At 48.4% G+C, this 13,080-nt stretch overlaps 1 protein-coding gene across 2 annotated transcripts in view; it reads left to right on the top strand.

Annotated features, from left to right (window-relative positions):
- Positions 1–13,080, top strand: part of RHOA (ras homolog family member A) — a 457,527-nt gene that overhangs the window by 94,026 nt on the left and 350,421 nt on the right. Inside the window, exon 1 of one of the 2 annotated variants that reach the window (XM_069644165.1) lies at positions 10,989–11,146. The exons of the other annotated variant lie outside the window; for it this stretch is intronic. Coding sequence (XP_069500266.1) covers positions 11,014–11,146 — 133 coding nt within the window. The 5' untranslated portion in view covers positions 10,989–11,013. Of the gene's footprint in view, positions 1–10,988; positions 11,147–13,080 lie in introns of those variants that run through there. 2 annotated transcript variants of the gene reach the window in all.

Below are 13,080 nucleotides of genomic sequence, written 5' to 3'. Positions count from 1 at the left end.
CTACGGTCCCGTCGTCGACTGTGGTATCATCGGTGCCGTCCACGATGCTGACGGATAGTGATCCGCTGTTGCCGATGGAATCGGAAGGGATGTTGATGACTGGTGGGGCGTGGCAGTCCGCCGCCTTTGAGTCTATCCTTCCTGAGAACATTTTGCAGCAAGATCCAGCTACGTTTTCTGTTTCTTTGGAAATGGAGAAACGGGAGCCAGTGTTTGACCAGTCAGCTCTCGGTCTGCAGAGTGTGAGGCCTTCGACATCGAGTGGAATGGGGCCTGGGCCGCCCGGTTATCCGCTGGTTAACCTGCAATTTCTTCTGTCGCAAGTGCTGCCTACGCTTCAATCTTTGTTGGGGCAACTGGATACGGGGTGCCTCCCCGGAGTCTGGCAGTGCTGGTGGTCGAGGTGTTGCCTGGTGAGGTGCCTAGGAAGTCTCCTCCAGCACGGTTGCCGTTGCTGGTGGGGTTGTCCCATCCACGGTCTTGTTCTGAAGAAGGCGGGCTACCTCAGTCGGCCCCTGAGTGTCCCGAGTGTTATCTACTGCATTGTCGCAGAAGAGATGATGCATGGGACACAGATACGGAGGTGGAGCAGCCCCGTAGTCCGGCTTGCCTCTGGATGATATTGGGACGTTCCTCGCCATGATGTCAAAAGCATGTCTGGAGTTTGGGCTGGCGCCTGAAGAGGAACGTAAGGACTGCTTCCTCTTCAACCATATGGGCAAGTGGGGGAAGGCGGTCTTCTCAGTGCTGATCCTCAACCACGTGTGGCAGGAGGGCCTGCGCATGATGCGCCACCCGTTTTCAGAACCGGCTGTGAATGGTCACCTTGAAAAGAAATTCCAGGCTCCTGAGTCTACCCCTAGATGCATGGTGTCGCAGCCCACGCCCGAGTCAGTGGTGTCAGCGGCTGCCAGCCGTAAGGCCAGGAGCCAACATAAATGTGTTATGCCTCCAGACAGTGAGGCTGCGATCATGGCCTGATATGATCGTGTAATGTGGCATCGGCTGGTCCAGATTCTTGAACATTTGCCGGAACAACACCGTAAGGAAGCAATGCTGTTGGTGCGTGAGGGGGAGGCGGCCTCCAACCACAGCATACATATTGCTGTGGACCTGGCGGAGTGAGGTTTTAAACGGATTAACAATGGCTTAATGCTTCGTCAGCAGGCCTGGTTCAAGTGCACCAACTTTCACCTGGAGGTCCAATATGAGGTCTTCGACATGCCCTGGCAAGGCGAACACTTGTTCAGTGAGAAGATTGAGGCCCTGAATGGGAAGATGGAGGATACGGAAACCGCTAAATCCTTGGGTTCCTTTTTAGAGTGGGCTCTCTTTTCGCTCCTTTCAAGCTTTCTGTGGAGCCTCAGGGAATGCCCGATTTGCTTCCGCCAAAGATCGAGGTTATGGGCACTCCAGCCACTCCTCGCAAGGGTATTGACGGTCTTTCCTGTCAGTGCAGAAAGCTCGGGACTTCCAGGCTCAGCAAAAGAAGAGTTTGCAGTCCTCTGTGGCTAAGGGGCGGCAAACTAAAACTCAACAATGACTGCCATATGGACAATCTGCTTGGGGTCAGGGTCGCCACCCACTTCGACGAATGGCGTAAGGTAACCTCAGATTGCTGAGTGCTAGACACGGTGCGTCTTGGCCACTCGAGGTCCAGCGTCCTCTGGTCCCTATTCCGCCGGTGCATGTGCTGCAGCCGCATCTTCCAATCCTGCGGCAGGAGGTGGTTCTCATTACTAGAAAAAGGGTCGATAGAACCAGTTCTGGTTGCGGAACTGGTCCAGGGGTTTTACTCCAGGTACTTCGTTAAAAAGTCCAAGGGCAAGTGGAGGCCTATTCTAGATGTTTTGGCATTGCACTTCAGGCGTTGCAGTGTCTTGTTCAAGATGCTCACCCCTCAAGAAGTCATCCGTTCAGTGCAGCTGGGCGAGTTCCTGGCGTCTGTGGATCTGCAGGATGCCTATTTTCACATTCCTATGCGACGGAGGCACTGCAAGTTCCTGCGTTTTGTGGTCGGAGAGGAACACTATCAGTTTCGGGTCCTCCCGTTTGGCCTGGAGTCGTCCCCCCCGGATGGTCACGAAATGTCTGGTGCCCGTGATGGCCTTCCTCGGGAGGGAAGGTCATCATGTGTACCCCTACCTGGACGATTGGTTGGTGAGGGGTCCGTCACAGGAAAGGGCACAAGAGTCTCTCGTGGCGACCATGTGGCTTTTGCAACAGCTGGGATTCGCCGTAAAATTCGAAAAATCATATTTGACGCCGTCCAGAGTTGGTGTTTCTCGCGGCGCAATTTCTTACCTAGCGAAATCTGTTAAAGCCTTCCAGCGAGCGTGTGGAAAAGTTGTGGGCCAAGGTAAGCGAGTGGAAAGGGGGCTCGGCGGTCTTGGTCCGAGGTTACATGTCGCTATTGGGGGCCATGGCATTGTGTATCCCTCTGTCCAATTGCCGCCTGTTCATGAGGCCGGTGCAGGAGTTCTTCGCGGACAAATCGTCGCAGAGTCGAGGATTGTGGTCAGACAAGTTTGTGGTAGGAAAAAGCCTGGTGGGCGCACTTCGCTGGTGGACGTGCACGACCAATCTTGTAAGGGGATGCCCTTGCTGGAGCTTGAGTTCCAGTTTACGATTGTGGCCGATGCCTCCGAGGTAGGGTGGGGGGGGGGGGGGCACACCTCGACGGCTCGCAGGTGCAGGGCCTGTGGTCTCGGGTGTGCTCGAGTTGAGGGTGGTGCACTGGGCCCTGAAGTCGTTTCTTCCGCGGATCGGTGGTGAGGGTGTTAACAACAGACAATACCACCATAATGTTTCATTTAAGGAAAGAGGGGGGCACACATTCCAGAGTCCTGTTGAAGGAGGCACAGGACGTTTGCCATTGGGCTCTAGCTCAAGGGATCAGCATTGTTGCTTTCCATCTGCCCGGAGTTCTGACTGTTGAAGCAGATGTGCTCAGCCGGGACGCCAGTAATCTGCACGAGTGGAGGCTGAAGGAGCAGCAGGTGTCAAGGATCTTCAGGCGATGGGGGCATCCTCCGTTGGATCTTTTTGCTATGTGGGAAAACAAGCAGTGCCAGCATAGGGGTTCATACAGAGTCATTGGGTTACAAGTTTTCGTTCCCGTGGACGGGTCTCTTCGCGTATGCGTTCCCCCCTCCACCCCCCCCCTGTTCCCGCTCATTCGGAGGACCATCCAGTGGATTCGGTGGTACCAGTGCCGAGTGATTCTGGTGGCCCCGTTCCGGCCTAGGAAGACATGGTTCTCGGATCTCCTTCATCTGGCAGTGGAAGAGCCGATTCGGTTGGGAGCGGATCTGGATCTCCTGTCTCAGGATGACGGCAGGGTGTGGCATCACGATCCAGTGTCTCTCAGCCTGGTGGTGTGGCTCCTGACAACTCGGGAGTTCGGTCATTTAGGAATCTCCCGAGAGGGACTACGAATTTTGGAGGCAGCGAAGGGCGCCTTCCACGAATGTCTCGTATGGGCAGAAATGGATGAGATTCTGTGAATGGTGTAAGGGTCATCCTGGGGTTGAACCTTTGACCGTTGCGTCGTCGCAGGTACTCCCGTACCTGTTGCATTTGGCGGAAGGGGGCCTAGCGTTGTTTACCCCCCGACCCTCTGTGCGTGGCTCCTATCAAACTCCTTGCATAGTTTTTTTTTTTTTTTTTAAATTTATTTTATTTTCAAAAACAAAAGTTGCATTTGGTGGCAATTTCTAGGTTCACAAGGAATCGCCCTGCTGCTCATCTCTTCAGTGATCGGGGTTGTTTCGGACATTTTCTCTGGTGAAGAAGTTTGCACTGGTGTGGAGCCTTAATGTGGTCTTTTCGGCTTTGATGAAACCTCCCTTTGAACCTAAGTTGACGGCTCCCTTGAAGTTCCTCTCCTGGAAGGTGGCTTTTCTAGTGGCGACCTCGACCAGGCGGGTTTCTGAATTGCAAGCACTGATCATTGACCCACCTTACCTAAGATTTCTGAAGGACAAGGTTCTCATGGCCACTAACCTGCACTTTATCCCGAAAGTGCCATTGGCATTTAACAACTTGCCTCTATTGCTTTACCCTCGTTTTTTGCTAATGCATCCACGCCAGCGGAAAGGGCCCTGCTTTCTCTGGACGTTGAGAGGGCCCTAAAGTTTTATCTGGATCGCACATGTGACTTCAGGAAGTCACAGCAGCTGTTTGTGGCGTCTGGGATGTCCAACAAGGGGCAGGCCATCTCCAAGCAAGGTCTTTCCCGCTGGGTTTCCGCTACAAATTTCGTTTTGCCATGCAAAAGCTGGAAAGCCTTTGAGGAGTGCTCCTAAAGCTCATTCAATGAGGTCCACAGCCTCGGCGGCGCTGTGGTCTGGTATACCGCTGGTGGACATTTGCCAGGCAGCCTCCTGGGAGGTGCTGCATACCCTCACAAGGCATCACTGTCTAGGCAGCAACATGTGCAGGTGGGGCGTGTGGTCCTCCAACGCCTGTTTCAAGGAGGTAGGCACACAGCTTTGGGTTTTTTCCTATGTACTTTGTCACTTGATGGGTTTGTTTCATGTATGCAATTAAGTACTGTTTGTTTTACCTGTGACACCGCCACACATTGGTTGTAATGCTATGCAATCCATTCACAGCTTGTGAATCCTTGAAGGATCCAATGCTGGAGAAGGGAGTAGTTTCTTACCTGTAACTCCATTTCTCTAGCTTTGGTATCTTTCATGGATTCACATGCGGGCGCCGGCCACCCCTGCAGGCAAACCTGGTTTCGGGTTCCCTCTACTTTGGAGGTTAAAATCTGAAGGGAAGCTGCGGGGGCGGGGCTATTTATACCAGACGTCCTATTGGTGGGGCCAAAAGCACCCAAAAAGGACATTCTTAGGACACTAAAGTGTCCAAGTTTTCCATAGGAAAATGCAAAGTAAGTTACCGAGGTTTGCCAGCCTGACGACGGGGAAATATTCACAGCATGTCAATCTATGAAAGATACCAACGCTGGAGAAATGGAGTTACAGGTAAGAAACTACTCCCATACTTTAATGAGGAGACAGTACCTTGCCCATGCGTTTGAGTTCTTGACCTATATTAGTTACCCACTGTGTACAGGTGCGAGCTGTATTTACCCAATTTCTGCTGTGCTTTTTCATACAAAATCGATACCAGCCTGCGACCAATCGGGTCTTGTGCAACTATTTTAACCTACGCGTCTCAGACTCTAATGGGAATGTAGGTCACTTTTTCCTCAAAGGCTGTACTCTGATGGATGCATTAAAGCTGTAGGATCTGGGCGTCACCTAGTTCAGCTGTACTATGACTTTGTAACACACCTGCCTAACACACCTGCCTCAGGGTTCCATTGTCTGTATATCGACATCTTGGTTGGGCAAATAACCAGGAAGCCCCATAATTACACTTTACTATTATATGTGGTATCAATTTCCAGTTGTTCTGACTGGTAACAATTTGGTATTATATTTCTACCCTACTAGAGCAGAGTGCAGGTTCAGCGGTCTACCCCTGATCCGCCCTATTAGTATGTGTCGATGGACCAGGCTTGTTGCATACCAGTGTACCACAAATTGTTTGGGATGCTATGTAGAATAATTTATCAATCTGGGGCCACCTTGGTCGTATGGTCTCACCATATCTATGCTAGTCTTGCCGTTCTTGTTCCCCAGAGGAATTTGGAAGCCAATAATTGGATCATGTTGAATGCCCTGCCAGGATTTATAGAAATATTGGTAAAGTAATATAGGAGTTTCCGGCCACCATCTTTAGGAGTGATGGTCGACCATATAGGGAAAGGGGTAGCCGCAACAAACTCCAGTTTTGCAGTGAGTCTGAAGGTAAGCAGCAATGTTATCAGCATAAAGGCATTAGATACTGTGATCGCCAAATATATAAACCTCTGCCGCCCATAGGAATACCAGCATATCATTGTGGTTTGTGTAGCTCCGACTTGGACCAGTTTTCGTTGTACCCAGGGTTATTGGGTGAAGTCATGTATTTATTTCAGGATTTAACAGAGGTTCAGGGCTGAGTCGTGGACACGAGTAGGCCATCGTCTGTGTACTGAGATATATCTGGAGGACAAGAAATGCACAGACCTAGATATGTGTTCTTGTACAGATCAGTTCTGCAAGGTGCTCCATGCATAGTGCAAAAAGGAATGATGGACATCCCTGCCTCGTGCCCCTACCCAACTGGATTGTTGAGGACCAAACCCCTTTAACTTGTACCCTAGCTAGAGGGCCTGGAGTACAGCAGTCACACACCTGATGAAATAAGGTTCCAGATGGAAAGAGTCTAGTACCGAGAATAGAATATACCAGATAATTTATCAAACACTTTTTCTGCATCAAGAGTTGCGGCTACAGCGTGTACTTGGATCGATTATTCAAGCGTATAATGAATAGGCGTCTCAAGTTCAAAGCAATGGACCTGGTGGGAACCAAGTCCAACTGTTTGGATAGATTAGATGTGGCATCAAGGGCAACAGACTGCTCCTGAGGAATTTGGTAAAGATTCTGGTGCCTCTTAATGAGGGATAGTGGGGCGGTAGGATTCCCATCTTGTCTGTCGGTTTATTTGGCTTCAACAAAACCGTTCTGATTGTATTTTGTATTTATTTTTGAAGCGCAGCCAAGCCCTGAGGCATCTGGGTGCTTATCTTACAGGTTATACAAGAATTGGATACAGGAATAACAGAAGTAATGGTCATGAGCGACATCAAATGTACTTTAATAGTATATGGTCATGACATAAATTACAACAGGTATTTACAGAGTAATGCAGATAAACAGGAGATGCAAGGCAGAAGTAAAATGTATACAGCAGGAGGTGATACTAACGAGGTGATTAAATCTGATTGCTTACCATAACGTGTGAGATAGTATATCATTGTCCATAGTCAACAGCAACGCTGCAGAATGTGCACATACTCTTTACATCTCAGCGTCAAGCCCATCTGAGACCAGGGCCTTGCTACTTACAAGATCTGAGATTGCAGCATCAATTGCCTCCTTGTGTATGGTGCATTCAGCGACCTACTGACTTGTGTTGGAGGCGGCAAGTCAATGTCCAAGTATGACCTTGTCTGAAGCGGTCTTCGTATCCTTATTAGAGTACAGATCTTCATAGAACTTGCCAAAGGCTATACATATGGAGGCATTGTCTGCACAGATTTTGCCTTCCGACTCTTACTAACATTTTGTTGCCAATACTCCAGCTAATGGCTGGCCTGTGATGGTGCTCTGGCTGGCCTATCTGCCTACCTGTATCTACGCGCCTCTGCGGCTCTACTCGCATAGTGTTTCTCTGCTCGCAAGATCATGGAACTGCAATAGTTCGGCCTTCATATCATCTAACAACCTTGTTGCATGATTAATTCTGTATTTGTTTTCGACATACCGTACTTGTCCTCTTGCATTAAGTTCCTCCAGTATTGACTTTAGCGTGCCTATAGAAGTAGTCGGCGACACCCCTCCTATGTACACTTTAAATACTTTCCAATATGTGGAAAGTGTAGAGACCATTCCAGCATCAAAATGTAGGGAGATATTTTGGCGTACCTTTGAAAATGAAGTATCCAACACTACTGATGGGGCTAATCTCCATAGGGGGCGGGGAGGGCAATCTGCTCCTATTCTAAGTGAGTGTTATCTGAGTAGGTGTGGGGTAATATCACATTTGACTGATCAAGTAGCAAGGCGATCAGCCAGTAGTCAACACAGGGCAGATCATCTAACGAGGAGTAGTAGATGTACTGTCTGACCTGTGGGTAAATGGCGTCAATCGGAGCTGCTCCATAATTCGTGCAATGGCTCTAGTGGCGCCGGTAGGGGTCCTGTGCGTGCTGGTGGAGCGATCTAGGTCCATGTGAAGGATCATATTGAAGTCACCACCCCATATCATTGGGAGGCCCCCCCCAGGCTTCTACTGGACACCAGTTGCGTAACAAACATTGGGTCATCTATGTTAGGATTGTACGTGTTAATTGGGACAATGACGGCGCCTGCCAGTTTGCCCTGCAATAACACGAATCTACAGCATGGGTCCACTACTGAGTGAGCGAATTGGAAGGGAAGTGAAGGATGGATCAGAGTGATTGCTCTTAACGCTTGCAACGAATATGAAGTGTAAGCTCTAATTCTCCCCCACATGGGAGCAATGTATTATGGGTAGCGACCATTGCATGTGTTACTTGCAACATCGCAACCTGGGATGTATGATAATCAATTTAGACCACCGGTTTCCTGGCTTTCACCGGATTGTTGATACTGTGTATGTTTCAGTTAAGGAGCGTCGACTGAGCCGATGTGGTCGTAGATGGCATATCAATACATTGCAAATATTTTGGTCAATTGTCATAGGCTCTGCCCTTGAACACAACTGCTTGTATAGTGTACAACCACATTGATGCAACAGTAGAACCTTGTTAAAGAAACCTTCACCCACCCACAGTCCACCCCCAACTTGACAGTGAAACCCATACCACCAAGCCCCCCCCCCCTGCACCTCCCCTGCGACACTCCAAAATTGAAAATTCAGGGGCGCAGGGGGGTTGTTGTGAGCAGCTCATTAACCCTTCTGCACACATGAGCAGCACCCAACAAAGCATGAATATTAAGCACTATATTCACGTTGGTAGCGGTGGAAATGTATGCAGCTCCGGTGACGGGGCAGTGGCATGGAATGGCGTTCCGACACTGGTCCACAGGGACCACGGTACCATTGTTCCAGAGTCGGTATTCGTAGTCCATGCACAGCACAGCAGTCCTCTTACCCAGATTCAAGACTGGCTTAGGATAGGAGTTTCAGGAACGTGATTATCTGAAGTAATGGTGCGCCACATCATCCCTTGGACCCCAGAAGATCTTATCAAATTCAGATTACATGATCATTCGTCCTCTTCCACCACAGGGGTTCTTGGTTCTGCCCCGCTTTTCCTGCAATGCATCTTTTTGTTTTCGGCATCCCTGTGGGGTTATTGTAGATTCAATTTTGGCGTCCTCTAGCAATGTAAAGAACTGTGTATCCCCCAAATTGAACTGAGTCTGAAGGGGAATATCATTGCATACTGCACCTGGCTGTATCAAAGTAGCTGTTTAACCCAGTTAAAAACTGCAAGTGGCCTGGTCAGTCTGGATGAATATGCACTCTGCTGGACTCGATGGCGCAGCTCGCCCGCTCCCTGGATATCTGGATCCGACCCCTGTCTCTGTAGCCGCGCCTTGATGGTTCTGTGTGGTGCCCCGGTCTGGCTTCAATCATGAACTGGCAGGTGAATTGTCCAGATCTCGAAGTATTTGTTCCACAAACTGTTCCATGGGCCCTACTGTCCACTACCCCAACCACCATTTACTTTGTCGGTACTTCGGGACACGGCACAGGCCCTGAAGCATTAGAGGTGGCACCTTGCAAGGGCCTGCCCAAAGGGACAAAGGCAGACAGTCCCAGCCACAACCAGTCTGTGGTGCAAGATCTACACATTTCACCCCAGACAGCAGTCCAGTCAGCCGCATCAGCAGAGGGGTGAGGGTGCCACCACAGCAGCCCCCAATAGGGAGCAGTCTCTGCCACCAGCGCAGCCCACAACTCAAGCAATCTCCTAAAGTGCAGCAGCGTGAGGTGCTCCAACCACCAACAGCTGGGAATCTGGTCAGACCTGGCGATGTGACTCTGCTGTTCACGCAACTGCCCCGTCCTGCTCACCTGGCCACCTCAGATATTATCTGTGACCCTTGGTGGGGGGGGGGGGGTCCAACTCCAGAGCCCAGGAACCTCTATGCTCCCTGTGCACTTCACGTTGCCGTCCCAGACACCAGCAGCCCCTCTGAGCGTGGAAGCAAGAGAAGTGCTCTGACCACTACCTTTCATTGTGTTCGGCTGTGCGTTGGTGCCGCAGTGCGTGCTTCTGCGTCCCTCCTGCGTGCCTCCGACTGAGCTGACTCGACTGGGTCCTGCTCACCGGTCCTCCTCTGGGATGTAGGCGGGCAGCCCTCTCTACAACCTGTAGGAGGTTAAAATCCAGGGCCCTTGACCAAGCTGCCCCAGCAGGAGTGAGACCCACTGCCGTTATCAGAGTGGTCATCCTCTGCCTCACTAACACGTTGACTGCAAGCGCCCAGGCAGGGATACAGCGGCCAGATGACTGCACCGGGCGAACCCACAGGGTCTCGGAGTGTATGCAAGAGCTCTGAGGCGCTATGGAGCCTAGAGCGCTAGGATTGCAGGTAGGATTTCTACGAGGGGCCAGAGCTTTGTGATTAAGTGGCCATCTTGGTTACTGCTAAGTGCCAACTAGCAATCCTTTATTTAAGGATTGAAGTGCTAGCCTGAATTCTAGTTCTCACTGCTACTTCACTGTTATGGCTTTGATGCATAGGCCACTGCTACCAGTAAGCTGAATAAAGGAAAGCCTGGGAGCACATGCATGGTGCAACATTTCCACTCGCTACTAACCATTGGCTAGTGATGTTTCACTTTGGCGATATAAGAAAGGTGAGGCGTCTGTATAGAATTGAGGTGGCAAGTGACTTTTTTTATGGCTGGCTAGTAGCTTGCCATTTTAATTTTTGCAAAACTGTCAGCTAATACACCAACAAAAATATCGGGTTTAGCTTCATTATTAAAGCCAATTTACCTTGAATTCAACTGGTTTCACGTGAGATGAACAAAAACAGCCAGCCATCCATGCCGGGGCACGTAGCTTTGGTTAATCGAAATGCGTCAACACATGTATTTGATAGTCAAAGAGACTGTATTAAAACACCATTTCTCTGTTTTGCAGTACAGTAGACCGAGTTTCCGAATTTTTATTTTTTATTTTCATTCCATGTTGTGTGGTTGGCTCAATCCAAGTTCTGTAATCTGCTTGAACGCACGGACCAGCTAGATACAGGCTAAGCAGCTTAGCACTTTAAATCCATCCATCTGCACATTCGGGAGCATTGGGGTTTTCGAATAGGTTGTAGAATTGTCTACGGTAGATTTCTCATTGGAGCCTTTTGTGGATTAATCTAGTGCTAAAGAATGAGAAACCATGCGCCCGTGCTCCTCCCTTCTCTGGAGTATTGTTCCCAGTTCTGGTCTCCCCGTCTGAAAAAGGATGTGATGCAAGTCAAAAACATCCACCCGAAGGCTAACACCATGATCAGCGGAGTAGGTAAGGTCCTTTTATATATAGTGCTACTACAGAGAAGTAGGTGTGCTTCCCTTAATTAGGGAGGTTGAGGGGCAAGCCGGAAGTGTGCAAAAAAAAGAACAGACGTTTACAAGAATTTCAATCTGAGCAGATGCTTAATGATTAGTTTGGCCATTTTGAAATGGTAATTGCATTACAACCGATTTACAATCTTAATTGGACAACTTTATGCACAGTGGTACTGTTTATGCTGCTAGACTTAAACATGGTATCTATGCTGTAATAAATGCTACAGCTGTCTTAAGTATCAGTCTCATCTGTATACCGAAGTCTTGAGTTTTTCTTGGCCCAGCAATTTCTTGGATGCCTCAGTTTATCACATATACAAAATGAATATGCCAGCATTGTTTTTTAATGTTTACTTCCATGTTTCAAATCGGAACGGCAGGTTACTTGGGTCCATGGTTAGTTGTGTAATGCTCTCTACGTTTCTGCTTTAACTTGCATCACTGCCGATTACTGTGGCTGATTGTCCTTGTATAACGTGGCTCTTGCTGAAAGTAAAATCTCAATGACATCTACTAATTTTCTGGAAAACTTAATTTAACAGCTGTCATGTTATGCATGCCTGTCGAGTGGTTGTTCTTTGAAAAATGTAATCGAGTATTAAGAGTGGGGCGGGGGGTGTCGTGGCGGGAATTCCGTTCGCATACATCGAGAAATTGTGATCAAGCAATAATACCCTTTAGTTTTTGTTTGCTCTGTAGAGCGCTATATACAACTCTTTCTTTATGGTGCATAGAAATGTATGTTGCTCTGCAATTGTATAATTGTTAGGATCACTGATAAAATCCCTCAACCTTTAATCAAATGGCTCTGTACATCCTCCCACCTTATTCCTATCGAACCCACCTTATATCATTGAAACGCAATCTCCTGGTAGAACAGTGCTGCACTAATCCGAGAATACATGATATGGAGTTCATGACATTAGTGCTAACAATTATGAAGTGCCTCGTCATATTGAGCAATACAATATACCAGTGAGAAAGTTGTGCTATTAAAAAAAAAAGCCACTTTCAACCACCAATAGCATTTTATAAGATGAAGCAAGAGTTTGTTTTTTTTTTTCTTTCCCCTATGGGATTTAAAATCGTGCGTAGTGATTGTAATACTCTAGGAACGTAGAAGTATCCGGAAGACCAAAATGACTCGTTATGCTCGGGGCTCCAGTTCACCTTAATACTTAATTCAAGTGCCCCTCTGCCTGAAATGTACGTTTGGTCGTTGCTATATGCAACAGCTTAGGGTCCATCGCAAGCTATAGCTTTTAATACCACGGATTATGTTATGTTGCTTCCTTTCTTGTAGTGCTGCAGCGGTTTGTTAGAAAAGAAGGCGTATTGCTTTGCTTGGGGACGGTTTTCGCTACTTGCAAATTCAGTAGAATCTCTCCTAGATCCCAAAGAAAAAGGACTTTAAAAAAAAAATGTAGGCCCTTTATTTCGCTGCAGAAATCAGTGTTACTTGACCAGCCCTACCAAATGTACAAGAGTTTAACCCCTCCAGCACAATTTCGTTCTTGTAGTATGTTCTCCATTGCCATATGCTGAATGCAAATGAGTCCTTAAAACTCGGATGGAAGTCGGCTGGGATTCGTGTAACCCCAGAGCACCTGTGCCAAGGGTGTTGAAGCCAATTTTATTTTTTTAATTTGAGTGAACCGTGCAACAAGGATTAGTACTAACCCGCTTACTGTCTTCCCATTTTTAGTGTTCACCATGTAGAGGTCCGCTTCTAGAATCTCTTGTCTGATCTACCTTGAAGAGGGCTGAGGTGTAGAACACTACACTACATAACGTTCTTATAATATGAACTGCTGCATTCAACAAGCCAAACCGAAGACCTAATATATTGATATATATTTGAACACCTGCAGTACGTTCGAAGTCGCA

The sequence above is a fragment of the Ambystoma mexicanum genome, chromosome 2p, assembly GCF_040938575.1.
Source record: "Ambystoma mexicanum isolate Mex_15411 chromosome 2p, UKY_AmexF1_1, whole genome shotgun sequence".
Lineage (NCBI taxonomy): Eukaryota > Metazoa > Chordata > Amphibia > Caudata > Ambystomatidae > Ambystoma > Ambystoma mexicanum.
Note: the sequence above shows the minus strand (reverse complement) of the source record. Positions and strands in the feature narration are given on the sequence as shown.